General features: G+C 44.6%; 1 protein-coding gene across 1 annotated transcript in view; it reads right to left on the minus strand.

The window, feature by feature from the left end:
* GLIS3 (GLIS family zinc finger 3) overlaps nt 1-27,225 on the minus strand; it is a 478,530-nt gene that overhangs the window by 14,000 nt on the left and 437,305 nt on the right. Inside the window, exon 11 of the mRNA XM_038769989.1 lies at nt 19,838-20,013. Coding sequence (XP_038625917.1) covers nt 19,838-20,013 — 176 coding nt within the window. The remainder of the gene's footprint in view (nt 1-19,837; nt 20,014-27,225) is intronic.

Raw genomic sequence — 27,225 nt, forward strand, 5'->3', positions numbered from 1 at the left:
GCCACCCTTTTTTTCTTCATTGATTTCGCTGTTCATTATAAGGGCAGAAAGATGCCACGCCTGAAGGGGAAGGAAGTTTTGGTTGCTTAGTGCTTGTCATTTCAGCTGATAATCTCAGACCTCACCCCTGAAGGGGTCGTTTATACTTCCTAGTTGGCAGATGTAGTGAAATTAACTCTTCCCTAATGCCGTTTTCAAATGTGGGTGTTACAGGAACAGCTAGCTCACAGGCTGTGTTTGGAAGACAGATTTTTCAGGATGAGAATTGAACCAGCTTGCAAAGCATTTGAGCTATTTACAACTGACATTTAAGCAACTACTGTACTAAAAAAGGAAAACAATAGCCTTTAAAATTCTATTAGGCACATCTCTATTGACAGCACTCTGCACTTGCTTTGCAAAAAAAGTATACTTAAGCAACTGCTGTCTCTACTTGCAAGGGACTGCATTGGGAAAGTTTACAGTTGAGAGAGTCAGCTCGGTTACCAGAAGCAGAACCATTTCCATCCTCAGCTTTCAGAGCCAGCTGGCATGGAGCAGACACATACTGAAAACACTGCTCTGCTCTCTCTCTCCATTTGTGCCCCTTCACAGCATCATACTCTCAGTTTAGAGCAATCTGGTAATAGCATCTATGACTAAAAGCCACAGGCTGGCACTGCATCTCGTTCTCTCACTGCCCTGGTAATAAAGAATGGAAGAACTGCTATTTGCGGAGAGGGTGGAGGGATGGAGAGCAAGGGGGAGAGAAAGATGGGGAGAGGAAAGTGGGAAGCACTGGGCAAAACCCTCTGATGAACCGACGGGTTCAGTTACTATTCTATGCTCTAAAAAAGGAAAGGGAATTCGGAGTTCAACTTCTTCAAAAACTTCACACTTAAAATGATTAGGATGCAAAGCAGGGCTCTCTTTTCTGTAGAAATGCCTGGGCACAGAGTACTGGGAACTCTTTAGTGGGAAAAAATGTATTCAGCATTCAAAAACCTGTCAACAGCAGGAGAGCAAACACCTAGGTTACGGAAAGCTAAGCGAAGGGAAGGGATTCTTAAAATATCAGCCCGGCCCCTGCCGCCGGCACTAATGGCTCTATGCTGTGATCACTTTGGACTTTAAAGGGTACTGCCCAGAAAACAACAACCTTTGCACGGACTTCTCGATGCACCGCATTCCCGTCTGCCTACTTATTTGCCGCACACAGTGCTCCCGTGGGAACACAACTGGCAAGGAAAAGACTGTGCATTTGCTACTGCACAGACCACTGATTGATCAGTTAATAATAAGCTTCACTGAGTGTCTACTCAGTACTTGGGAAAGTATAGAAAGTTAGTAGGCCTCTTCCTGACTTTCCCGTCACTGTGGACGGCACAACCATCCTTCCCATCTCGCAAGTCCGCAACCTTGGTGTCATCCTTGACTCCGCTCTGGCTTTGGAGTCAGAGGTCATGGGTTCAAATCCCGGCTCTGCCAATTGTCAGCTGTGTGACTTTGGGCAGGTCACTTAACTTCTCCGGGCCTCAGTTACCTCATCTGTCAAATGGGGATTAAGACTGTGAGCCCCCGGTGGGACAACCTGATCACCTTGTAACCTCTCCAGTGCTTAGAACGGTGCTTTGCACATAGTAAGCGCTTAATAAATGCCATCATTATTATCATTATTACTATTATTCACTCAACACATCCAATCCGTCACCAAAGCCTGCCTGTCTCACCTTCGCAACATCACCAAGATCCGCCCTTTCCTCTCCATCCAAACTGCTGCCATGTTAGTACAATCGCTCATCTTATCCCGACTGGATTACTGCATCAGCCTCCATTCTGACCTCCCAACCTCCTGTCTCTCCCCACTTCAGTCCATACTTCACTCTGCTTCCCGGATTATCTTTCTACAGAAGCACCCTGGGCACCTCAACCCCCTCCTCAAAAATCTCCAGTGGTTGCCTATCAACCTCCGTATCAAACAAAAACTCCTCACTATTGGCTTCAAAGCTCCCCATCGCCTTACCCCTTCTTACCTCACCTCCCTTCTTTCCTTCTACAACCCAGACTGCACACTCTGCTCCCCTTGGTGCTAACCTTCTCATTGTGCCTCGTTCTTGCCTGCCCCACAATCGACCCCTGGCCCAGGTCCTACCTCTGGCCTGGAATGCCCTCCCTTCTCAAATCCACCAAACAATCACATTTCCCCGCTTCAAAGCCCTACGGAAGGCTCACCTCCTCCAAGAGGCCTTCCCAGACTAAGCCCCCCTTTTCCTCAGCTACCCCTCCCCTCCGCATCGCCCTGACTCGCTCCCTTTGCTCTGCCCCCCTCTCCCCACCCCCAGCACACGTGTATATATGTACACATCTATAATTCGATTTATTTATATTGATGCCTGTTTACTTGTTTTGATGTCTGTCTCCTCCCTTCTAGACTGTAAGCCTGGTGTGGGCAGCGATTATCTCTCTTTGTTGCTGAACTGTACTTTCCAAGTGCATAGTACTGTGCTCTGCACACAGTAAGCACTCAATAAATGCAATTGAATGAATGAATGAATGAGTAGGCATGATCCCTGCCCTCAAGGAGCTTACAGCCTGGGGGGAGGCAGATGTTAAAACAAAGCAATAATAACAGGTGTGCAACAGTGGGTTCTGAGAACCCAATGGCTTAGGTGACAGGGAAGTGCCGAAGTGACGGTATGGTGGGGAATAGGATGGAGAGATGAGAGAGATGATTCAAGGAAGGCCTCCTGGGGGATGGATATGTTACTTCAGAAACGCCTTCAAAATGGGGAGGATAGTGCTACACTGGGTACGGACTGGAAAGTGGAAAGGCTGGTGGTGGGTTCTGGCAGTGTCGTGCGGGAAAAACTGATAGGGTTTGATGACTGACTGAATATGCAGCTAGAAGGAGAGAGAATAGTCACGGATGATGCCACAGGTGCAGACTTAAGGGACCGGGAGGATAGCGATGTTGTCAGCAGTGATGAGAATGTTAGGTGGAGGAGAACATTTGGGAGAGAAAATGAGGAGCCTGCACTGTAAGCTTTAAGGCAATCGATCAACTCTCCCCTTCCTACTGATCTCCTATGACCCAATCTGCACAATTCGCTATTCTAACACCAACCTACATGCTGTACCTCAATTTTATCTATCCGGCCGCCAACCCCTTGTGTGTGTCTTCCCTCTGACCTGGAACTCCTTCCCCCTTCACGGCCAACAGACCACTGCCCTCCCCATCTTCAAAACCCTCCTAAAAATCACATCTCCTCCAAGAGGCATTCCCTGACTAAGCCCTCATTTCCCTTCCCCTCCCTCCCCTCTGCATCACCTATGTCATTAAGCACATTGGCACTCACCCTGGCTCCACAGCACTTATGTACATAGCCCTATACTGCACTATTTCCCCCACTGGTAATTTATTTTAATGTCTAATTCCCCCTCTAGAATGTAAAGTCTACATTGTGTCTCCCAACTCTATTGAACTGTTCTTTCCCAAGTGGTTAGTACAGTGCTCTGCATCCAGTAAGCACTCAAAAATGCCATCGATTGATTGATTATAATCATTTCCTCTTGCTTAAGCACTCAGGACCAAAGCTCATCTGTCATTCTGGGTGGGAGAGCGACTCCATCATCTAGCTGACCATTGTCTCTCCAGCTCTAGTTTTGTTTGTTTTATGGAATTTGTTAAATGCTCACTATGTGCCAGACACTGTACGAAGCGCTGGGGTAGACACAAGGTTGTCAATTGGGACACAGTCCCTGTTCCTGATGAGGATCGCAGTCTTAATCCCCATTTTACAGATGAGGTAATTGAAGCACAGAGAAGTGAAGCAACTTGCCCAAGGTCACACAGCAGACCACGGGCAGAGCCGGGATTAGAATTTAGGTCCTTCTGACTCCCAAGCCTGGGCTCTATCCGCTAGGCCACATTGATTCTTAAGCAATCCAATTCTTCCTCCTCCCCACCTTCAGAACATCTCTACCCTGTTCTCATATGCAGAAGTCAACAAGTCCTATTTTTGAAGAAAAAACGCACCGACCCAAATTAAACACATTTTAGCCTCCCGTAGATACGACTTGAATATTTATGTGAATTCAACTTTTAAAACTGTGTGCATGGAAATAAACACGAAATTGAGAAATACATTCTCAAAATATCAAAGACCTGAAGAACTCTAAATCCAAAAATACTTAGGACACAAGTGTGTTGCTTTAAAGCGTAAAGTACAAGTAGTAATATTAAGAAAAACTGATTGAGAATTGATTAGCAATAGTAGCAGTAAAGGTATTTACTGAGGACCCACTGGGTGTCAAGTACTAAACTAAGCACTTGGGAAGGTACAACAGAGGCACACGACACGTTCCCTGGCTACAAAGAGCTTACCGTCTAATGGGGGAGACAAACATAAAATCTCATAAAATATTTAAAGGTGTTAATACTGCCCATGCCTGTTTACACTTACTTCCTTACCCTTTATTTCTCTCACCAGCCTCACCTCTTATAAAATCAAAGGTTCAGAGTGTGACTGACAAAATTTAGAAGGTCTTAATTCTATTTTCCCTCAGCCCCTAAGGAAGAGGTGTAACAGAAGAAAGTTCCTTGCAGGTTGGGAATTAAGAGTAATACAATGCAGCTCAATCTGTCTGCACCTGGTACTGGCTGGAGCTGCATTTCTGAAATACTGTGCAATCTTGCCTGATAAAATGAGCTTTAAGCCCTGACTTCTAGGGGCATGGTTAGGGGTGGCTTCTCATAATTCCTGACATAGCTTACTGTTTTATTCAAGTAAATTGTGTCACCAGAGATTAGTGGAACAGAGAAGTCCTGTGCTAGTCTGGAATGACCAGGGTTTGGAATATAATTGTCCAGGCCAAAAACAATTTTCAGAAAGGAAAGTTATGACATTCTTTAATTTTCTTTACACAATGCCTTTTTCCAACAGTTACTCTCGTTGGATGTTTATCGGACACTCAGAACGCTGAGAACGCTGACCAGAACATACAAGGGACATGGTTTCATGGTTTCTGGCCCCTACCAAAACAGGAGCTCTGAAGCCAGCCTCCTTCTGAGGGTGCTCTAGCAGGCCACTATACCCCCAAGGAGTTTCCTCAAATGCCTGCCTCATGAATTTTGGTGCTGCCATCTTTGATGCATGGGTGGTTTGAGCCCAGAGACAGGCATGGGCCTGTCCTTAATCCTTCCCCCCTGCCAGAAGCACATCAGGAAGGGATGCTCACAAGAATTTTCATTATAAGCTTATCTGCAACAGGATGAAGTACATTAGAAAGCACTGCTTTGGTAACCGGGACCTCCCTAATGTAAAACTCCTTCCTCCATTCTGTAAGGAACGTAACACATGGTCCCTCTAGGCTGACTAAGATCAATTCCATCTTATTCATTTTCTTAAAACTCCTTTGAGGGGGCTGCCATAAAAGATTCTAATCGAAAGTGGGACAAAGTTCTGGGACCCCAAAGTGCAATCATAAAAATCATTAATCAATTACTGCTTTACAGAAGAGGAAACTGAGACCCCCAAATCTAAGGCTAATGTGCTAATGCAAAGCCTACTAGGATGGTTTTGGTTTGGGGAACTCTGAATCTCAGTGCTCTGAAGATGAGCTCTCAACAAAGTGAAAGAACCCAACGTGAACTCTTCCTCAAATTACTCTTTACTTGTTTACAGAACAGCAGAAAGCTGCTTGTTCTCACAACACATAGTGCCCAAAACCTATAAAGAAGGATTATGTCCAGATTTACATTAACCAAGTAAAGGACTGAAGAATTATTCCTAGAAATCAAGCCAAAGGTACTTGCTTGCTTCTATTCTGTGGCCATTTCGGGCAAAAGTGAGTCCTTTTTGGTGTTTGGAATCATTTCCTCAATTCTGTGGTGCCCGTGAAAGTGCAGAGCTAATAACACAGAATAATGAATGTCAGTGGACTGCAGAGCCAAGCAAGGCTAGGCCAGGACTTGGGCCAGGCAAGTATTATGAGAACGGTCTGATGTACGATGTGGTATAACTCCCTCTCCGGAACGGAGCCGTTGCAGACTTTGCACGGCCGCTGCCTAAGAGTTCCCTTCAGCCTGGATTTGAGACTGCTAAGGGAGCACTTCCGAAGGATGTGGAGGAGGCAGAACCCCCAATCGGTACTACAGGTGGCCGTGTGCTTGGGAAGCACAAAAGAAAATGATTTGTTCCTTGCTCAGAGTGCTCTGTGGGGATGGAGGCAGTGTGACGCTGGTAGGCTGAGCTATTCTAAGGCTGAGAGAGGCCCTGGACCACCCAGCACCTCTGCAGACTGCCTTGGTTTGCTCTGGCATTTTCCCCTATCACGTTTCCTCCCTCCAGCCCTAATGGAGTCAAATCGATCCCTTGTAAATCCTTGAGAGGACAAGGATAAATGGAAAGACGAATGGAGGTAGACGCTGGGTACTTTAAATGCCTGTCGGCTGGCTAGTGGATAGACAGACCGCTTGCGGATCAGGTAAATGGGGGAGTGAGCAAGTATCATTTCTATCAACCAAGTGGAAACAAATCAGATAGGCAGAGTGTCGCCGAGGAATAGAGCACCGAGTCCAAATGATCTCGGTTGGGTGCAGTCCAAAGCAATCGTTGCCCAGTTCTGTTTGTCTCTTCTGTTTAACACACTGGGCTCATTACCAGTAATCCAGATGTTTCTGATTTTTGTTTTTGTTTTAAATAGCCACCACCCATCACTAGGCAGATCTCTTTTCCCCCCCTTAACCACCAAATTTCTTATCATATTTATGAGGAAAATTCCAGCCGCACATTCAGGAATTACAAAACATAGTGGCCATTAATATGATCAGCCCTGAAGATTCAAACTAAGCAGCTGTAAATGCCATTATTTCAAATGCACTTAATTTGATTTTAAGAGCTCTAGTCATTAGAGCTTAAGATTTATGAGTTCCGGACTTAAGTAGGCAGTTACTTTCTGGCACGATGACATTATTTCCCGAACAAAATGAAATGTTTATAAATACAATAAAAGTTATAACTATGGACTGTAAATCCTTTTCCTCTCTAAACTTATTCCCTACCTAACCTAACTGACAGTGGCTGCCCTGGTCACCGTGTCCTCAGCCCAAGGGCAGTGAACCTCACCTCACCTTCCACTTTGCATTTTCCAGGTCCTTGTTTGAGTTCAGGTTGAAAAAAAAAGCAAATGTAATGTCATACAGAACATACGATTTGACACAGTTGGCTTGGGCAGAGCAAACCTCTGGAAAAAAACAAATGTCAAACCCAGGTATTGTTTACACGTGACTGGCTAATCTCTGTTTTATTAAAACCATATTGAAAAGAATGCACAGAGATCAGGCCCATATTCTAGTCATTGCCGTGTTAAAGACTATTAGAAATGGTCTTACCAGACATATCTCTCCATATTCTAGTCAAGGCTATGTTCGAGATTATTAGAAATGGTCTTACCAGATACAGCTCTCCAACACCTACACACTTGAAAATTCACAAAACCTATAACAGGATGCTAAAAAAGGAGCAAGTTGCCCCAAGTCATGAGAGCAAGTGCTCAGTAGAGTGATCTGCACACAGTAAGTGCTCAATAAATACTATTGATGGATTGAGGTAAATGGCAGTGGGAAGTTTGGCTATTTGGACATCGATGCTCTTTACCGACTGGAAGAATCCCACTTCTCAAAGACCCCACTATGGCCTTCATCTTATGGGTCCCTGACTACTAGGGACCCATAGTCCCTATGGGCTGTGAGAAGCAGCGTGGCTCAGTGGAAAGAGCACGGACTTTGGAGTCAGAGGTCATGGGTTCGAATCCTGGTTCTGCCACTTGTCATCTGTATGACTTTGGGCAAGTCACTTAACTTCTCAGGGCCTCAGTTACCTCATCTGTAAAATGGGGATGAAGACTGTGAGCCCTCTGTGGGACAACCTGATCACCTTGTATCCCCCCAGCGCTTAGAACAGTGCCTTGCATATAGTAAGCGCTTAATAAATGCCATTATTATTATTATTACTAGGGGGCAGGTAGTCTGAGATTTGGAAGCTGTATTGAAGATGGATAAGAATTCCCAACTCAGCTTCTTACTCATTCAATCATTCAATCATATTTATTGAGCGCTTACTGTGTGCAGAGCACTGTACTAAGCACTTGGGAAGTACAAGTTGGCAACATATAGAGACGGTCCCTACCCAACAACGGGCTCACAGCACCAAACTGAAAAGGAAATGAGAAAGGAATTGACTCCTGGGATTGATTATCGGTTCTCACATCGGGAATGGAGTAGCATTTTATATACACTGCAGGAGCTCTTCAAGTCGTGTAAGTGACCCAGGACACTGGGGTCTACCATAGTGCATGCTTGCAATATTTGTTTTGACTAGAACAAGACTGGGGAATTAGGGAAGGTTCATCTGATGACATGAACCCATTTAGGCTAAGCGGGCCATGTTGTCAGAGTAATAATAACGATAACGGTAATAATCATTATGGTACCAGTTAAGCGCTTACTATGTGTCAAGCACTGTTCTAAGCGCTGGGGTAGATACAAGTTAATTAGGTTGGACACAGACCCTGTCCCACATGGGGCTCACACTCTTATCCCCATTTTACAGATGCGGTAACTGAGGCACAGAGAAATGAAGTGACTCGCCCAAGGTCACACAGCAGACATAGGACAGAGTCAGAATTAGAACCCAGAGCCTTCTGACTCCCAGGCCCATTCTCTACCCATTAGGCCACACTGCTTCCGTGTGGCCACACATAGCATGAGAATGGGTGAGTGCTACAGCATGGGTAAGGCGATTAAGGTGAGTTAAGGTCTGAGGATTAGTAGATGAGGACAGTAGGGAATTCTTGTTCTGCCAGAAGTGATGCACTCTTTAACACACTGATTAAAGAGATGAGGTTTCAAAGTTGTCACCCATTAATCCTTTCCACTCAGATCCACTTCCAGTTACTTCCAGCCAATACCTCAAAATTAACATGTCCAAAAGAGAATTCCTCATCATCCCACTCAAATCCTGTCCTCCCCGTCACTTTCCCATTACTGTGGGCAGCACCACCATCCTCCCTGTCTCACCAGCCCATAATCTTGGAATTATCCTCAGCTCATCTCTCTCATTCAACCCATATAATTCAATGTATCATTAAATCCTGTCGGTTCAACCTTCCCAACACCGCGGAAATCTGCCCTTTCCATTCCAGCCAAACTGCTACCACGTTAATCCAAGCTCTTCTCCTATCCCACCTTGACTACTGCATCAGCCTCCTTGCTGACCTCCTTGCCTCCTGTCTCTCCCCACACCTGTCCTTATTTCACTCTACTGCCTGGATTCATTTTCTTAAAAAAGTTCAGTCCATGTTTTCCCACTCCTCAAGAAACTCCAGGCATTGCTCATCCACCCCTGAATCGAACAGAAACTCCTTACCATCGTCTATAAAACACCCAATCATCTTGCCCCTTCCTATCTTACCTCACTGATTTCCTACTACAGCCCAGCACATTCACTTCATAACATCAGCCTACTCCCTATACCTCAGTCTCGTCAATCTTGCCGCCAACCTCTTGCCCACGTCCTGCCTCTGGCCTATAATAATAATAATAATAATAATAATAATAATAATGGTGGCATTTATTAAGCTCTTACTAGGTGCAAAGCACTGTTCAAAGCACTGGGGAGGTTACAAGGTGATCAGGTTGTCTCACGGGGGTGCTCACAGTCTTAATCCCCGTTTTACAGATGAGGGACTGAGGCACAGAGAAGTGAAGTGACTTGCCCAAAGTCACACAGCCAACAATTGGCAGAGCCGGGGTTTAAACCCATGAGCTCTGACTCCAAAGCTCATGCTCTTTCCACTGAGCCACGCTGCTTCTCTAGAACGCCCTTCCTCTTCATGTCTGACAGACAATTACTCTCCCACCTTCCGAGCCTTACTGAAGGCACATCTCCTCCAAGAGGCCTTCCCTGACTAAGCTCTCACTTCCTCTTCTCCCACTCCCTTCTGCATCACCCTGATTTGTTTCCTTTATGCCCCCTGCGCTGATGTACAGATCCATAATTTATTTATTTATATTATTGTCTGTCTTCCCTTCTAGACTGCAAGCTTGTTGTGGGCAGGGACTGTGCCTACCAACCCTATTATACTGTTATATTGTACTCTCCCAAGCACTTAGTATAGTGCTCTGCACATAGTAAGTGCTCAAAAAATACGACTGATTGATTGATTGATCCTTTGCCAACAACCTCCCTCTCGCCTGGACCTCCCTCCCCCTCCTTCTGGCCACCACTCTCCCCACCTTCAAAGCCTTATTAAAAGTCACATCTCCTCCAAGATGCCTTCCCTGACTAAGCCCTCATTTCCCCTCTCCCTCTCCCTTCTGCATTGCCCTTACAATTATATCTATACCTTTTATTCACCCCTCCTTCAGCCCCAAAGCACTTAGACAGACCCATAATTTATTTTAATGCCTGTTTTCCCCTCTAGACTGTAAGTTCCTTCTAGGCAGGGAATGTGTCTACCTACTCTGTTATAGTGTATTCCCCTCAGCGCTTAGTACAGTGCTCTCTGCACACAGCAAGTGCTAATAAATATGTTTGATTGATTGATTAACTCGTGGGCAGGGACCCCTGTTGTAGGTTCCCAAGGGCTTAAGGCTTAGTGTAGTGCTTTGCAGCATCCAGTAGGCACTCAATAAATGCTGATGAAGATACTGATTATGAGTATTATTTGCCCGCAGGGACCTTTATTTCTCTGTAAATCCCAGTGCCCCAGGTGGTAATTTCCTAAAGGTGTGGATGGAGGTGGGAGGGCTTAATTATGGTATCTATATAGCACCTACCCTGTGCTTGGGCTAAGCCTTGGGGGAGCTAGGAAATAATCAGATTTGACACATCCCTATCCCACAAAGCAGCCACAGTGTAAGAGGAAGGGAGAGGGGGTATCTTATCCCCATTTTAAAGATGAGAAAACTGAGGTCCCCTAGAGGGTACTTACCCAAGGTCACGCAGCCAGCCAGCGGCAGAGCTGGAACTGGAACCCAGGTTTCCCAGTCCTATGGTCTTTCTCCTTCTTTCATAAAATCCCCAAACCCAGCAGGCAGGAGTAGTAAAATTTTTGTGGACTACTTCCTCAGAAAAAATGGGTTAGCTGAGGATGGGAGGCTAGGACCCCATTACTAACCCAGATCATGGGAGAAGCATAGGTGTTCTGTTCGCAGTATTTGGATAAGCTTGCTAATCACAAATCATGTCCAATTCCATTTTCTACAACAAGTCCCTTGTTGGCCTATATTAAATGCTAGTAAAGGAAATGATTTTTGGCAAAGCATTGAGCTTTGACGTATTGACCTTCTATCATCATTTAGAATGGCCCAGGCCCAGGTTAGAATTTCATGCAAGCTGCTTTTTTGGTAGAAGCATTTACAACAGCTTGATTGATAATGATAATCATTTATGCTAGTAATGATTATTAGCAGCAAAACTAAGATTAATATCACTGGGCACATAGGGGTTTTTTTCCACCTTATGATTTCTCATTCAGCTTGTGATTACTGTTTGTTGGGCAGGATTCCACAACATGCATCATTCGGTTTTTTGGTGTACAAACCGATCACGCCATGCTGTCTGTCTTTCTGAGATTACAAAAGAAGGCGTAGTACGACTCAAACCGTTTCCTGAACATTTCCACGTTCACATGACCAGGTTTGCTTCCGGACTTCCTATTTCACCATACGGCATCTGCAGATGTGACTACATTTCTTTTAGAAGGAGACCTTGTTTACTGCCTACAAAACTAGCTTTTAAAAAAAAAAGGTTGCAACATTACAAAATCAGACACTACGTATCCCCAGAAGCCAGGCGTGTCACCTCAACAGCTTACAGCATTCTTTCTGGAAAACAGGGCCGCACAATGGAAGTGGCTGATAGGGTATAAGATTAGTCAACATGGGCCCGCCACATCATTTCTATTTAAGTATTAACACTCAGAGATTTCCATGAGCTTGTAAGATGCTCTGGCTTTCAGCAGAGGAAACCATTTACAACTTGCTTTGTTCAAAAGGCATGTTGGCTCCCAAACCCTTTCTTCCTTGGTACAGCCAATTTAAACTGAGCTGACAAGTTTAAGACTACATATTGAGATAGAAAAATGTCACCATTGTTTGGTCGCAGATTGAGCTGAAAGTTCAGTGGCTATAGCTACGGCCTTTTAAATCACGAGAAGGCAGGTTATGAACTGCGGGAGACAGAGACTAACAGAGACGGCTCCCGCTTCCCACAGCCACCTGATATATTCCAAACAGACAAAACTGATGAAGTAGCTCCATGGTATTCTAATGCAATCTAATGGCTTGACCTTAGATGATTGAAATCTTTGTGCTGGTTACTGGGAACTTTAGAAAAAAAAAATCAAGAGTGAGCACTGGAGGAACAGTATCCTAAGGAAAGACATCAGATATTCAGAAGGGAAACTGAGAGCCTAGTTTTGGTGCAACACTTGCTAAGAACCCTGGGGACTATGCAAATCACTCTGACTCACCAGCTGAACTTTCCGAGACTTATGGGTTATTTTATTTAACCTTTGTGAGAAAAGAGAGATGATAAATCAAAGGCTTTGTAGGGCGGTCAATTTGGTTATTGTCAGCGTCTGTGCCACTTCACACGGGCAGGGAAATTTAACTCCCACCTCATGCTTACGAAAAAATATTTTGAAAAACAATCTCCAAACCCATGCTGTAGAGCTGAATTAGAATACACCCAGCTGACCTCCAAAATAGCCAACTGTGTGTGTATAGCTATGTATTGAATACTGAAGAAGGCAGAACTCGGGAATAACTTTTTACTTGATTCAACGAGCTATCATTTTGTATCTGACAATCGCCAGGGCCATGCCTCGATTCTTACCATAGTGTAAAAACTCATCTTTTACTGGCCACGGTTTTGCATTTAAACCGGGGAAAAACTACGCTTTTGGATTTGAGCTTTGTTGTGGTCATTGCTTTTGAGGAGTTTCTTAAATTATTACCCTAAGTGAAAAGAATGATTCAGGCTCATTTTTTTTTCAAGCACAGGAACCTCTATGGATATCAGTAGAGATGAGAGAAATATTTTTAAAGGAGAAAAAAACAGCAAATATCTTTAATTCTCGTTAGACGTGGCTCAGTACAATGATGGAGAAATGCTGAGAAGTAACCCCAGCAAAGTAAAGAGCGTCGCTTGCCGTTCATCAATGAATTCTAATTGGTGGGGCTGCCCAAGAGAATGTAAAAGAGGTGGATAGTACTTTATTGTGTCACTTGTAGCACATGAATTATACTGGCATATACCACAAGATATCGCTTTGTACTGGTAACGGGCCATGAACAGTTGGTTAGGATCCATGATGGAAATCTGAAAATAGCTTTCCAATTGGTGCCACAACAAAATTAAAAAATATCTGCTCTGGAGACAACTGAGCCAGGCAAAATCTGGGAGCCTTTCTGGGCAGGAAAATGATCACAGAGATGAAAACTTGTACTTCCCAAGCGCTTAGTACAGTGCTCTGCACACAGTAAGCGCTCAATAAATACGATTGAATGAATGAATGAAAAGGCAAGAGGCAGAAGAAGAAGAAGAAGTTCATGTGAGAGAAGCAGCATGGCTTAGTTGAAAGAGCACGGGCTTGGAAGTCCCGGCTCTGCCAATTCTCCGCTGTGTGACCTCGGGCAAGACACTTAACTTCTCTGTTGCCTCAGTTACCTCATCTGTAAAATGGGGAATAAGACTGTGAGCCCCACGAGGGACAACCTGATTACCTCGTATCTACCCCAGTGCTTAGAACACTGCTTGGCACGTAGTAAGAACTTAACAAATACTATTATGATTATTATCATGTGATTTAAAAGAGTTATACTTCAGTTTACATTTAAAACCAATTGACTCCAATGTCCAGCCAGAAATTGCCTGGGCAATTCCACTCAAAGGGAGCTTGTCAATGTTCATTCATTCATTCAATCATATTTATTGAGCGCTTACTGTGTGCAGAGCACTGTACTAAGCACTTGGGAAGTACAAGTTGGCAACATATAGAGACGGTCCCTACCCAACAACGGGCTCACAATGTTATAGATGTTCAATTGCAAAAAAAAAATGAGAATTTATCCAAATGCTTAACAATCACTAACAACATCCTGGTTCCTCCTTGCTGAATGAGAAATGATCCAGAAGTGTACATTTGCCTTTTAAAGGCACACATTTCAGGAAACACTGTGCCTAATCTGATTAGATCTACCGCAACACTTAGCACATTGCTTTGACAAATAGGAAACTTAGTAAGAACCACCATAATAATGACAATAGTTATTATTTTCAAAAAGAGATGCCCATAGAGTATTTTAAAGTTTTTTTTTTCAAAAGCACCAGGGGGTGTTTATTACAAAGCCCCATTGAGAAGCAGCATGGCCTAGTGGAAAGATCACTAGTCTGGGAGTCAAAGGACCTGGGTTCTAATCCCAGTTCTGCCACCTGTTTGCTGTATGACCTTGGGCAAATCACCTCACTTCTCTGTTCTTCATCTGTAAAATGGGCATTAAGACTGTGAACCCTATATACCACAGGGACTGTGTCCAACCTGATTATCTTGTATCTACCCCAGAGCTTAGAACAGGGCAAAATGCTTAACAAATACCATTAAAAAAAAAGCCAAATTATTCATTTTGGCCTTAATTACAGTCTACTGAAGGTTCAGTGTAACGTAGTTGTAAATACACAGAATTACAGGAATCCTTTTGCTGTAGTCACGATCCTAAAAGTACAGGCACAGTTTTTGTCAATAATGCCGCGGCAAGTCTTGAGCCTGAGGATAAATGAAGGAGAGTATTCCGAGACTGTGAGCACCTGGGCTGATGATGATGGTATTTAAGTGCTTACTATGTGTCAAACACTGTCAGCGTTTGTGTGTGTTTGTGTGTTGGGGAGTGGGGGGGGGGGGGACTCTGACTTTCCCAACATCATTCTTCTGCTCATCATCCTGGTTCCAAGCTCCATCTCCTACAGGCATGGAATGCAGGCAGACACCTGCCTTTCCAACAATTAGATGACCGGGAAGCTTGCACTGTTTATGCCAAAGATTGTTTTGCCTGGAGTAGTAAGCAGCCACAGGACAATTTGTGGTGGTCAGTCCAACTAGCCCCCAGTCCCAGGAGAGGGAGGAAGCACCCAGGAGATGGATTTCTAATTGCCCCGCCTTGAAGGGAGTTCAACTGAGCAGCTACTGTGACATTAACTTTAGTGACAGCTTAATATGGTATTAAATGGAAGGACAAAATGGGGTCAGGGAGTTGGGGGAAGGAAATCCTCAGATATTTCTGGGAGGGGAGAGAAGGTTGGAGTCATGATCCTAGGAGAGCAGGACACAGGAAAGACTGGAGCTGTGACCCTGGAAGGATACAGGACTCAGGGGGCAATCTGAGAAGTGATCCCACAGGGTTAGGATGCCCTAAATGTTAGGGGTCCAGAGGAAAGGATTGCAGAGAAGCGAGACTCCTGCCCTGAAGGGGAGAAATGACACAGATCTACCCAGGCATCTGAAAGACCCAGAAAGGATGAGACTGAAACTGGGACAACCCAAGAGATGAAAGGAAAAAACAGCAATAATTATGGTATTTGGTAAGCTCTTACTATGTGCCAAGCACTGTTCTAAGTACTGGGGTAGACACAAGGTTGTCCCAGATGGGGATCACAGTCTTAATCTCCATTTTCCAGATGACGGAACTGAGTCACAGAGAAGTTAAGTGGTTTGCCCAAGGTCACGCAGCAGACAAGTTGCGGAGCCGGGATTAGAACCCTCGTCCTCTCACTCCCAAGCCCGTGCTCTTTCTACTAAGCCACGAGGAAAGATCCAGAGGAACATGAACCCCGGGATGCCTACAGGAAAGTAAAGATTGTCCTAGGGGGAAAAGTATTAGAGATAGGGAAAGACAGCGTGGATCAAAATTCTGCTTATTTGTTACCAAATTAGTATGCTAAGAATACTTGCAAGAAGTCTATTAAAAGTTAATGAGATCTCTGATCTTGGTGTCTGCCTGGGCAGGGCTGGAGAAGAAGCTCTGGGTGTCAGGGAAATGTGCAGACCTGGGTAGCTGAGGGAAGAGGAGGAAGTCCTTTATCCATTAGCTTCCTATAGTCAGCCATGGAGGGAGAGGGGAGGCTAGTTCCCAAATGATCCCCTTACCTTCAGGAAGATGTTTAAGGTTAGAGACAGGGGAGGGTGGTGATAATAAGGGAGCAAGGACTTGGGGTACATTAGGCAGGGATCCCCAAATCCTACCTGTCTCGGGAGGGAAGACGTGAGGGTCTTTAGGACCCAACGGAGGCTAATGGGGATCTGGGTGCTCCTAACATGACTTTTTGGCCTGTTTTTAGGACTGAACCCCCCCAGAATCATCACACGATAGATAATGATACTACTAATAGCCATTATAATAATAATAATGATAATAATAATAATACTTGTGGAATTCATTAAGCACTTACTTTGGGCCCAGAATCATACTAAATGCTGGGGTACATACAAGATGACCAAATTGGGCACTGCCCCTGTCCCACATGGGGCTCACAGTCTAAGGAGGAAAGAGAACAATTACTGAATCCCCATTTCACAGATGAGAAAACTGAGGCACAGAGAAGTTAAGTGACTTGTCTAAGGTCATAGAACAGGAAAGCGGCAGAGCCTGTACTCTTTCCACTAGACCAGGCTGCTTTCTGCTCATTCTATTATTCTGATTATTATTATTGTTATTATTATTATTTAATGTAGTCTCAGTTACTGCTGAATGGTCTTATGCTGAATTTACCCTGCTATTTTTTCTCTGAGTGTCTGTCCTCTTTGCCTCTTGATTGTGAGCCTGCTGTGGGCCAGGAAATTCAATGTATTTGAATTTCGCTCCAGCACTTAGTAGAGCGCTCAACACTTTGTAAGTGAGGAGCAGCTTTGTCTAGTGGCTAGAGCACGGCCCTGGGAGGCAAGGACCTGGGTTCTAATCCCAGCTCCCCAACTGGTCTTCTGTGTGACCTTGGGCAAGTCATTTAACTTATCTGTACCTCAGTTACCTCATCTGTAAAGTGGGGATTGAGAGTGTGAGCCCCATGTGGGACATGGACTGTGTCCAACCTGGTTAGCTTGTATCTACTCCAGTGCTTTGTACAGTGCCTGGAATGTAGGAAGCATTTAACCAATGCCTTTTTAAAAAATGCTTAATAAATGTCATTAATTTTATCATTCCTCAGTTTCTCCATTGATAAAATGGGGATGACCAGAGGACAGTACATGTATGGTGTAGTATACAAACAAAAATATGACTCCTCAGTTGCTCTCCAAAGCACTTTCACATGTTATCTCATTTATCATTCTCAATCTCAGTCTCTTTTAAAGACTGCTCCCCGGGTGGGAGTCTCTCAAGGCTGTTACGGTGCTTCATGAGAAGCAGCGTGGCTCAGTGGAAAGAACACGGGCTTTGGAGTCAGAGGTCATGGGTTTAAATTCTGGCTCCGCCACATATCTGCTGTGTGACCTTGGGCAAGTCACTTAACTTCTCTGAGCCTCAGTTACCTCATCTGTAAAAATGGGGATTAAGACTGTGAGCCCCACGTGGGACAACTTGATCACATTGTATCCCCCCAGTGCTTAGAACAGTGCTTTGCACATAGTAAGCACTTAACAAATGCCATCATTATTTATTATTATTATTATGGGTGTTTGCCTGAGTGCCTTCTTAAGTTTATCTCTTTGGTTTTTGTTTCATCACCTATCTCAATACCTCTCTGCCTCCCACTGATGAGTTTCCATTTAAATTTAAGATTGCCTGCTTGTCAACATTGATTTTTTTTTACTTGTTTAGCTTTAGGGATAATAATACTATTTGACTTATTTCTGGCCTTAAGGCAAAAATGTGGGACTGGCCATCACAGGACCTGAGTTGTTATTATCATTATCATTATATTTGTTAAGCACTTACTGTGTGCCAGACACTGTACTAAGTGCTGGGTTAGATACAAGCTAAGTAGGGTGGACCCAGTCTCCGTCCCACATGAGGCTCACAGTCAAAGTTCCAGTCCCAACTTTTTTACCAGCCTATTGTGTGATGTGGGCAAATAACTTCGGCTCTTTGGGTCTTAGCTTCCACATCTTATGAAATAGATAATATCTATCTCTCCCCTGTATTTGAATTTTCAGTGTTCCTTGTTTTCCAAAGCACTTTCATATGAGTTATCTCATTTTATCTCATTTTCATCTCAGTCTCTTTTTCGGGCTCCTCCTCTGCCTCTCCCACCCTCTAACCGTAAGAGTCTCTCAAGGCTCAGTTCTGGGTCCCCTTCTATTCTCCACCTTCCCCCTCTCTCCCACGGAGAACTCATTCACTCCCATGGCTTCAACTACCATCTCTACGGGGATGATTCCCAAATCTACCTCTCGGGCCCTGATATTTCTCCTTCTCAGCAGTCCGGCATTACCTCTGCCTTCAGGACAGTTTTGGGTTGTGGGGGCTGCAGCTATTATTAACCACATTTTACAGGGGAGGAAAATGAAGCCAAAGAGGTTAAGTGACTTTCTCAAAATAACACAGCAGGCCAGGGGCAGAGAAAGAACTGGAACTCAGATCTCTCTACTCCCAGACCCATACACTTTCCACCACACCATGTTGCCTTCCCATCTCCCAGGAGTTTTGTGAGAGCAAAGTGGTGTTTGCAAAGCTACTGGGACCTGTGAAAGAACCGTCACAGAGCCATGCACCATAACTATCTGACTGGTACCAATGGTTCGAAAACCAATCGAAGAAAAAAATAGGTTTAATAAGAAAAAGCGTTCGATTTTACTGATGAACCTTCTTCCTCTTCTCCTCTGTCTGCCCCTCCTTGCCTGAAGAGACAAGGGGACGGACTCTCCCGGCCTGGTCCGAGTCAGGCCTCGCACCTCCCGGTGAAGAGCTCCTGCACCTCTAGTATTGAACTTCCCTCCCACCACCACACTACACACACACCAGAGAGAAGCGTGGCTCACTGGAAAGAGCATGCGCTTTGGAGTCAGAGGTCATGGGTTCAAATCCTGGCTCCGCCAATTGTCAGCTGTGTGACTTTGGGCAAGTCACTTCACTTCTCTGGGCCTCAGTTATCTCATCTGTAAAATGGGGGTGAAGACTGTGAGCCCCCCGTGGGACAGCCTGATCACCTTGTAACCTCCCCAGTGCTTAGAACAGTGCTTTGCACATGGTAAGTGCTTAATAAATGCCATCATTATTATTATTATTGTTATTATTATCATTAAGTTCCCATGCTCTGAGATCTTGAGCCCCGGTCATCCTGTGGACTAAAGACCTGGCAGTTGTTCATCCCGAATCTGAACCGCCCCATTGAGGAGGGGTTCCTGAGTTCTGTGATCCTGAACCAGAACTTCCCGAAGAGCCTGGTGACAGGACCGGGACCTAGGCCACCGACCCCAGCTCTAGGATCTGGAACTTTCAGCCGTCTCGGAAAGGCCCCGTATCCTGGGAGAGACCTGGTGGCTTACTGGAGCTGTGTTATCTGATCAGGATGCCGCCTGTGGCACCAGCGTGCCCTGGTGAGCCTTCGAAGATCCAACGGGCCATCCTTATTTCACGTTTGTGAGCGGGCATATCCACTGAGGATCCTCACGACCAATCCGTGTCCCAGATTTCTGGGTTGAGGCATGAACCAGGAGTCAGGAAGAAACCCTGGGGTAGTGGATCTGCCCCATCATGCCAAAGAGGGTGGCCGTACAAGGGCTAGACATTAAAACGGACCAGGAGAAGCTCGATCAACAACAGTAGCAGAGACCAACCTTCTAGAGTAGGTTTTGCTCTTACCGTGGACGTGGATGCTGTTCGGCTGGAAAGAAGGATTTGCTATAGGCTGGTATGACTTCGGCTGTGATCCTGCAGGCTGCTGAACATGGGGAGGTTGGGACCTTTGCATTACTGAAGATGAGGCTGGAATTCTCCGGGGGCTGATGTGGTGGGGAGATGGAGTAGGAGCAGCAAATCTAAAGTGGGGGGGAAAAGAACGTAAATGGCTAGAACAAAAGCCAACTTTTATAAAGCAAGTGCCAGGTTTTCCAAAACCCTGGCTCGAAACATACCAACAGTGAGGTGTTTTTGAAAAGCAGAATTACTTTTTTTTTCCTGCATCTTAATTGTTATTATTAAACAAACAAGGGAAGGGGAAACCTGGCCACAGTTTGGGTTTGTCAAGCTCCTTAACTGCTTTTCAAATGTTTTGGGTTTGGCCAAACTCAAAGCACATGATGCCAGGCACTTTTTCTGCTAATTTTCAAAATACGTTTGTATTTGAGGGGAAATTTAATCCGTATGTTTCTGATTCATTTACACTTAGCTCATCAAAACTGGGTTTTGTAAGAGACATTTGATGTCCAAGAAGTGTTACAAGTCTTTATTATAAGCCTTTCTAATCCTTTTCTTTTTAAACAATGAATTCTGTTTTGCCAAGAATAAATTAACTTAACCCCCAGAAGGGTCAGGTTTGGTCTGAAATCCCGAACCCATGAGATTTGAGTGGGTTCTGTGCTTGGCAACACATGCTTTCCCAGCTCTAATTGAAACCTGATGCTCAACGACTTAGGCAGTCATTTCCATTGCACATCAGGGTATTTGAAAATCAATTCTTTTTACCAAGATTTAAAAGTCTTTTTTACTCTCTCCCCTAAGAAAATGGGGTCCTGTTAAAATTCAATTTTATGTTCATGGTTATAAGCACCTAATAATGCCCCTGATACATTAGGTAGTTTCAGAAAATGAATTGGAGGTAAATGTATTATGAATGTGATTTGAAGCTCTCTATAACACATGGTATCAGGTTCTTTCAGCCCTTATTCAACAGGTTCATTGGATTAGCTTTCATTTTCTCATAACTGGAGGAAGCATTCTAGAAGAGTACTTAGAACATAGACTCAAAGTGAGTTGAGTTACATTCTTGGTTTCGTAAATGATCCCTGTGGTAACATGGGCTTGTCTCGGTCCATCGGCCTGTCCCATTTTCCAGAAACGTCTGAGAGGGGCTGTGTGTGAACGCCACAGATCCTGCTTCTCCGCAGGAATAGAAGCTAGGGAACCAATTGCAGTTGGCGTCCTGGCCTGTGTTTTGGAAACAGTCCTCCGGTGTTCCCTACTCAGACCGAACGGAATTATGTCTCCATTCCCCCCACCCCCAACCCCCGCTCTACTTTAGGACAGGGTGTCAGGGGTGGTACGGTGCTCTGTATACAGTAAGTGCTCAATAAATACGATTGAACGAATGAATGGGATCAAGAAAACATGCCCTTGCCATGGTCTAGAAACATAGGTTAGGGGCATGAGTGTCGGTGGGGGCAAAGAGCGGAGGGACTTACTCCTCTCCATGGACATTCATTCACTCATATTTATTGAGCGCTTACTGCGGGCAGAGCACTGTACTAAGCGCTTGAAGTATAGTGGTCCTGCAAGGAAGTTCCTTTCCTTGAGGCCTATGACCACACATCTACATATGGAAAGTGGCTTGGGACAGGACAGGCTCAGGGTTGATATTGTCCCGGCTCTGAATTCTTCAGGGTGAACCCTCTAGCTGCCTCTGTCACTACAAGCATGTGGAGTCATGGTCCCGGCTCCTGTGAGCAGCTTTTTCTAGGGCAGATCTTTTGGAAAGGTGGAAAGGGAAGTAAGAGGCCACAATGGTCCCTCCTCTCATCTGTTCCCAGCCAATGTGGGATTTCCAGGCATAGGGGAGCATCCAGATGAGTATTCTTTGGACAGGTCACTTAGACTTTCTGTCCCTCAGGAAGCCTGTATTCAAAGGAGGTGATGAGGATGACGATGATGATGACGATGGTGGCATTCATAAGGGTGATGCTTACGTTGGTAAAGGTTTGGGAATTTGACAAGGGAGGTGAATCAGGGCATGTTGCCCGTTGTTGGGTAGGGACCGTCTCTATATGTTGTCGACTTGTACTTCCCAAGCGCTTAGTACAGTGCTCTGCACACAGTAGGTGCTCAATAAATATGATTGAATGAATGAATGAATGAATGTTATCATTCTCTTCTAAACTGCTGAAGCCTAGAGGGAAAGATAAGGAGGAATACCAACTGCCCCATTCTTTCTGAACTTCTTCTTCTTCTCTGACTCCTTCTCCTTCTTCTTCAGGGCTTACTATGTGTCAAGTACTGTTCTAAGCACTGGGGTAGATACAAAATAACCCGGTCATACACAGTCTCTGTCCCACAAAGGACTCGCAGTTTAAGTAAGAGGGAGAAAAGTTCTGAATCCCCATTTTACAGTTGAGGGAGCTGAGGCACAGACAAATGAAGTGACTGGTCCAAGGTCACACAGCAGCAAGGGGTGAAGCCAGGAGTAGAAGCCAGTGTATCACCTCCCAGGCCTGTGCTCTATCCACTAGGCCAAGCTGCTCGCCACAAGCATATGACACTTGTTCCATATCGGTATAAATTGGGCAAGATAGAGCTTATCCAGATGCTTAACAAATGCATTGTCTTCCATGTGGCTATTTGCCATTGTTTTAGAGACAGGAGAGTGGCCTCTGGGAAGGTTTGGGAGGGTCATAGAGGAAGAACCGCTTGTTTGCAAACTCAACTCCTGAATGGTAGTACTCTGAGGAGGAATAGCATCTCCAGCACCTGTAGTAGTATTCCTATGCACATTTCCTGTCCACCCAAGAGCCGAAATGGACAGCTAATTCCGCCGGGTTTGATGGTTTGGGCCTCCTCCCCCAACTTCCTCCACAGTCTTCTAGACCCTTTGGACTGGCCTGAAGAATCCTAGTCCACCATGGGATGGAGAGGGGAGGGGGGAGCACGGACTTTTGGCTAGAAAAACCTGAGATGTTTTCTATCAGTGTGACTAATGTGCTGAATTGTGGGGGCAGAAGGAGGAGGGAGGAATGGTGGCCACTTCCTTGAGCCCACACAAGGTGAGTGTGTGTTAAGGGGCTCAGTGACAGCTTCCCCTCTGTGGAATGCAGGTGAAAGCGAACGTTCCTCTGAAACAGTAAGTGGTGAAAATACCCTTCCTTAGGGTAGACGTGACAGGAGAAGGCTTCAAATCCAACAGACCCAGTGAAATGAATGGAGGAGGGGAATAAATTTAGATTAGAATAGGAGGGATTTAGATTCAATGATTCTTACAGTAAGTATTAAATATCGGTAAAGGCTTCTCCAGAGGTGGGTGGAATACACTCTCCTAAAGGTTTTTAAAACTCAAGTAAACTCCCTTGTCCTTGCCTGCATTTATCTGGAATAAGTTTAGGTTAAAATCTCTTGAAGCAGAAGGACAGTCTAGATGGCCTTTGCGGTCCCTTCCCTTCTGTGAGCCTGCGCTGCTTTCATGGAATAACTTTCCTTAATTCAGCCATTACCCTTCTTTCATTTAGCTTCATGGTGTCCAATTTGCTGATCTGCAAAACTCAATCATCTGTAACTGAGCTCTTTGTTATTAATGACATTTCATGAGGCTTCAACCACAGAGTTTACTATTTTCTTATTTGGTCTCTTTATATTTTTTAAATAATAGAATCATTGTTATGTAAATGCACAAACAACCCAGAATAGAAAAACCATTACTTACGAGAAACAGACCACTCTAAAATAAAACAAACAGAATATTCAGTTAACCATCCATCACGTAGTTAATGGAAGTTTGTGTAAACTTAATAGTAGCTACAACTGATCTGCCAAAAACTGTGGAAAACAGGTTTCAAACACAGTCAATATCACATGAAAGAAATTAAGCAAAAATATTTTTCTGGAGGGCCTACTTCCAGGAAGGGGTTCCCCTCAGGATAGGCAGAAGCGGATGGAGGTAGTGGGCAATTCGATCATTAGATAATAGTAATAGTGGTATTTGTTAAGTGCTTACTATGTGTCAAGCACTGTATATTAAGTGTTGGGATCGGTACAAGATATTCAGGTCAGACATAGTTCTTGTCTTACATGGGGCTCACAGTTAGAGAAGCAGCGTGGCTCAGTGGAAAGAGCCCGGGCTTTGGAGTCAGAGGTCAGGAGTTCAAATCCCGGCTCCGCCAATTGTCAACTGTGTGACTTTGGGCAAGTCACTTAACTTCTCTGTGCCTCAGTTAACTCATCTGTAAAATGGGGATTAGGATTGTGAGCCCCATGTGGGATAACTTGATCGCCTTGTATCCCCCCCAGCGCTTAGAACAGTGCTTTGCACATAGTAAGTGCTTAACAAATACCATCATTATTATTATTATAAGGGAGACAGGGTTTTTAATCATCATTTTACAGGTGAAGAAACTGAGCTCAGAGAAGTTAAGTGACTTGCCCAAGCAACACAGCAGGCAAGGGGCGGAGCCAAGATTAGAACCCACGTCCTCTGACTTCTAGGCTCCTATCTGAGCATGACAATGAAGTGGCTGAATTTGTGATGTTTCAGAAGTCCACATGGTGACTTGTTTGCCAGGGGTAAAGGTACTGGATTTCGTGGGCTGTTAGAAGGGGCAGGGAAGAAACCAGTGGGGGTGTACATTGGTACACGGACACATATCTAATATATCCATATGTTTAAAATAAAATATTATATATGCCTATCTAATAATAATAATGATGACATTTGTTAAGCGCTTACTATGTGCAAAGCACTGTTCTAAGCTCTGGGGAGGATACAAGGGGATCAGGTTGTCCCACTTGGGGCTCACGGTCTTAATCCCCATTTTACAGATGAGGTAACTGAGGCCCAGAGAAGTGAAGCGACTTGCCCAAAGTCACACAGCTGACAATTGGCGGAGCCGGGATTTGCACCCATGACCTCTGACTCCAAAGCCCGGGCTCTTTCCACTGAGCCACGCCGCTTCTCCGCTGCTTCTGTATGGGATAAATATTTGTCCCTTGCTCTTGAAGTCAGGGCTAAGGATGGCAAAGTTTGCCTATGTGCACATGAATAGCTGAAAAGGCCAGTGGAGGATCCGCAATCCTGAGCACACTATGCTCACAGAAAGACTGTTGGTTGCAGTGCTGGAGTTGGCAATGTTTGGTGCTACTCTAACTTTCATTTCTTTCTGTCAAGATCCTCTTGGAGCATCTGCTTTAAAAAAAAAAAAGCTGCTCCTTTCTTGACTGCAGCAGTTGTCTCCCGGTTTTCAGCTGTGGTGCCATATTTCTGAGGCTCTTCTTTACTTTGTCCTCAAACGTTTCCCCGGGAGGCTAAATCTAGGTTTTGAAGTCCCTGAGTTCCAGGGCTGCATTTTCTGAAACGCCGCCGGTTCCATGCGCAGAGCTTCAGAGGCAGGCAGGCTTCCAAATCTCAATAGGTGGGTGAGATGATGGGGTCTGTGTGTCTTGGGGGAAGGGAGGGAGGCAGAGGGGGTGGTTTGGAGAGGGCGCCTTAGGCGCACTAAGCCCTAGGGACCCTGGGGAAAGGTGGAACTAATATAGGAGGGACAGGCTCCCCCTGAACCAAAAGAGCACCAAGCTGCTGGAACTCAAAATGCAAAAAAGCGCCGGACAGCTTGTAAACTACACCCTGGCAGAAAGCCACTGAGTACCAAAAAGCCTGAGATCTGCACTAAAACGATGTCTGGGGTTGGGCGGTGCTGGTAGGGTCCTGAGGTAATCATAAGGGGCATCTGAGGAAAACAATGAGGCCAACTTGACTGCCCAACAAACAGGGAAGATGGCAAATTTGAAAAAGATCCAAAGAGCAAAACCTAAGTATACAAATCCTGTCTCCACCACATGCTTTCTGTGAGACCTTGGGCAAGTCACTTAACTTCTATGATCCTCGGTTTCTACAACTATAAAATGGGGATTGAATACCTGTTCTTCTCCCTCCTCATCCACCCCCAACCTTAAAGCCCATACGAGAGAGGGACTATGTCCAATCTGATTAATCTCTACATACCCCAGTGCTTAGCACAAAGTAAGCATTTTAACAAATATCACAATTATTAAAGTTATTATTACCAATGTTTCTGCATGAATACTGCAAAATTAGCAGTTAATAAGGACCTTGACATAATTGGCATCTCTGAGACTTGGTGCAGGGAAGAAAATTCAGTGTGACTCAGGGCAACCAGGATATAAATTCTATAAGAAGAAATGAATGGGTCCATGATATGGATGTGGCATTGTATGGGAGTGACAAACATTTTTATAATAAAAATCTGAGTCAAACGTTGTGGGCAGGGAACCTCCCTACCGACTCTGTTGTATTGTATGCTCCCAAGTGCACTTAGTACAGTGCTCTGCACACAGTAAGCACTCAATAAACATCACTGATGATGTATCCCTTTGGATTGAAATTCCAGATTTAAACAAAAAGATCGCTGTAGGAATGTTCTATAAATCATCTGTCCAGGCTTTGGCTAGTAATTGGGAAATGTTAGATAAGAATGGGAAAGCTATAAAACTGTGGCAGAGAGTAATAATGAGAAACTTCAGTTATCCTAATACTGACTGGCTGCATGCATACATGGAAGAGAAGGGGAGGTAAGGTTTGTGGATAAGATGAATGATTGTTCTCGGAAACAGGTAGTCATAGAAGCAACAAATAAAGATGATACATTGGATTTAATTCTGAGTAGTGGACAGGATCTGATAAAAGAGATCTATATATTAAAGATCATAACTCAAGCAAATGTAACATGCTTGCTGAGCAAGAGGGAAGAAGGAAGGCCAAAAATATCAATGCCAGGACATTTCATTTTTAGAAAAATAAAAAAAAGACACACTGTGGCCCTTAAGTAGGAAGAAGTTAAAAGTGGGCACTAGTAGCCCATAAGGCTGTTACAAGAACTCTAACTTAGATGTAAAATGAATGAGGCAAACAAAATTCATTCATTCAATTGTATTTATTGAGTGCTTACTGTGTTCAAAGCACTGTTCTAGGAGCTTGGGAGAGTAAAACATGACAAAAAAAGGCACATTCCCTGCCCACAGTGAATAAAAGAATCAGACGGCCATACAGAAACCTTGCCCAGCTAACTGCAAGGGTAAAGGTGGTTGTCAGAGGGAAAAGATCACCCTTTCATCCAAGTGAGGAAGGGAGCTTGTTGTGGGCAGGGACTGTGTCTGTTTATTGTTATACTGTACTCTCCCAAGGGCTTAGTACAGTGCTTTGCACAAAGCTAGTGCTCAATAAATACGATTTAATGAATAAACAGTGGCAGACAGTTAGATGCAAATAAATAGTTGGGCCAGCCAGAACAGATTCTCCAAATATAGCAAAAATAGGA

This window comes from Tachyglossus aculeatus, chromosome X4 (genome assembly GCF_015852505.1).
Source record: "Tachyglossus aculeatus isolate mTacAcu1 chromosome X4, mTacAcu1.pri, whole genome shotgun sequence".
Taxonomy (NCBI): domain Eukaryota; kingdom Metazoa; phylum Chordata; class Mammalia; order Monotremata; family Tachyglossidae; genus Tachyglossus; species Tachyglossus aculeatus.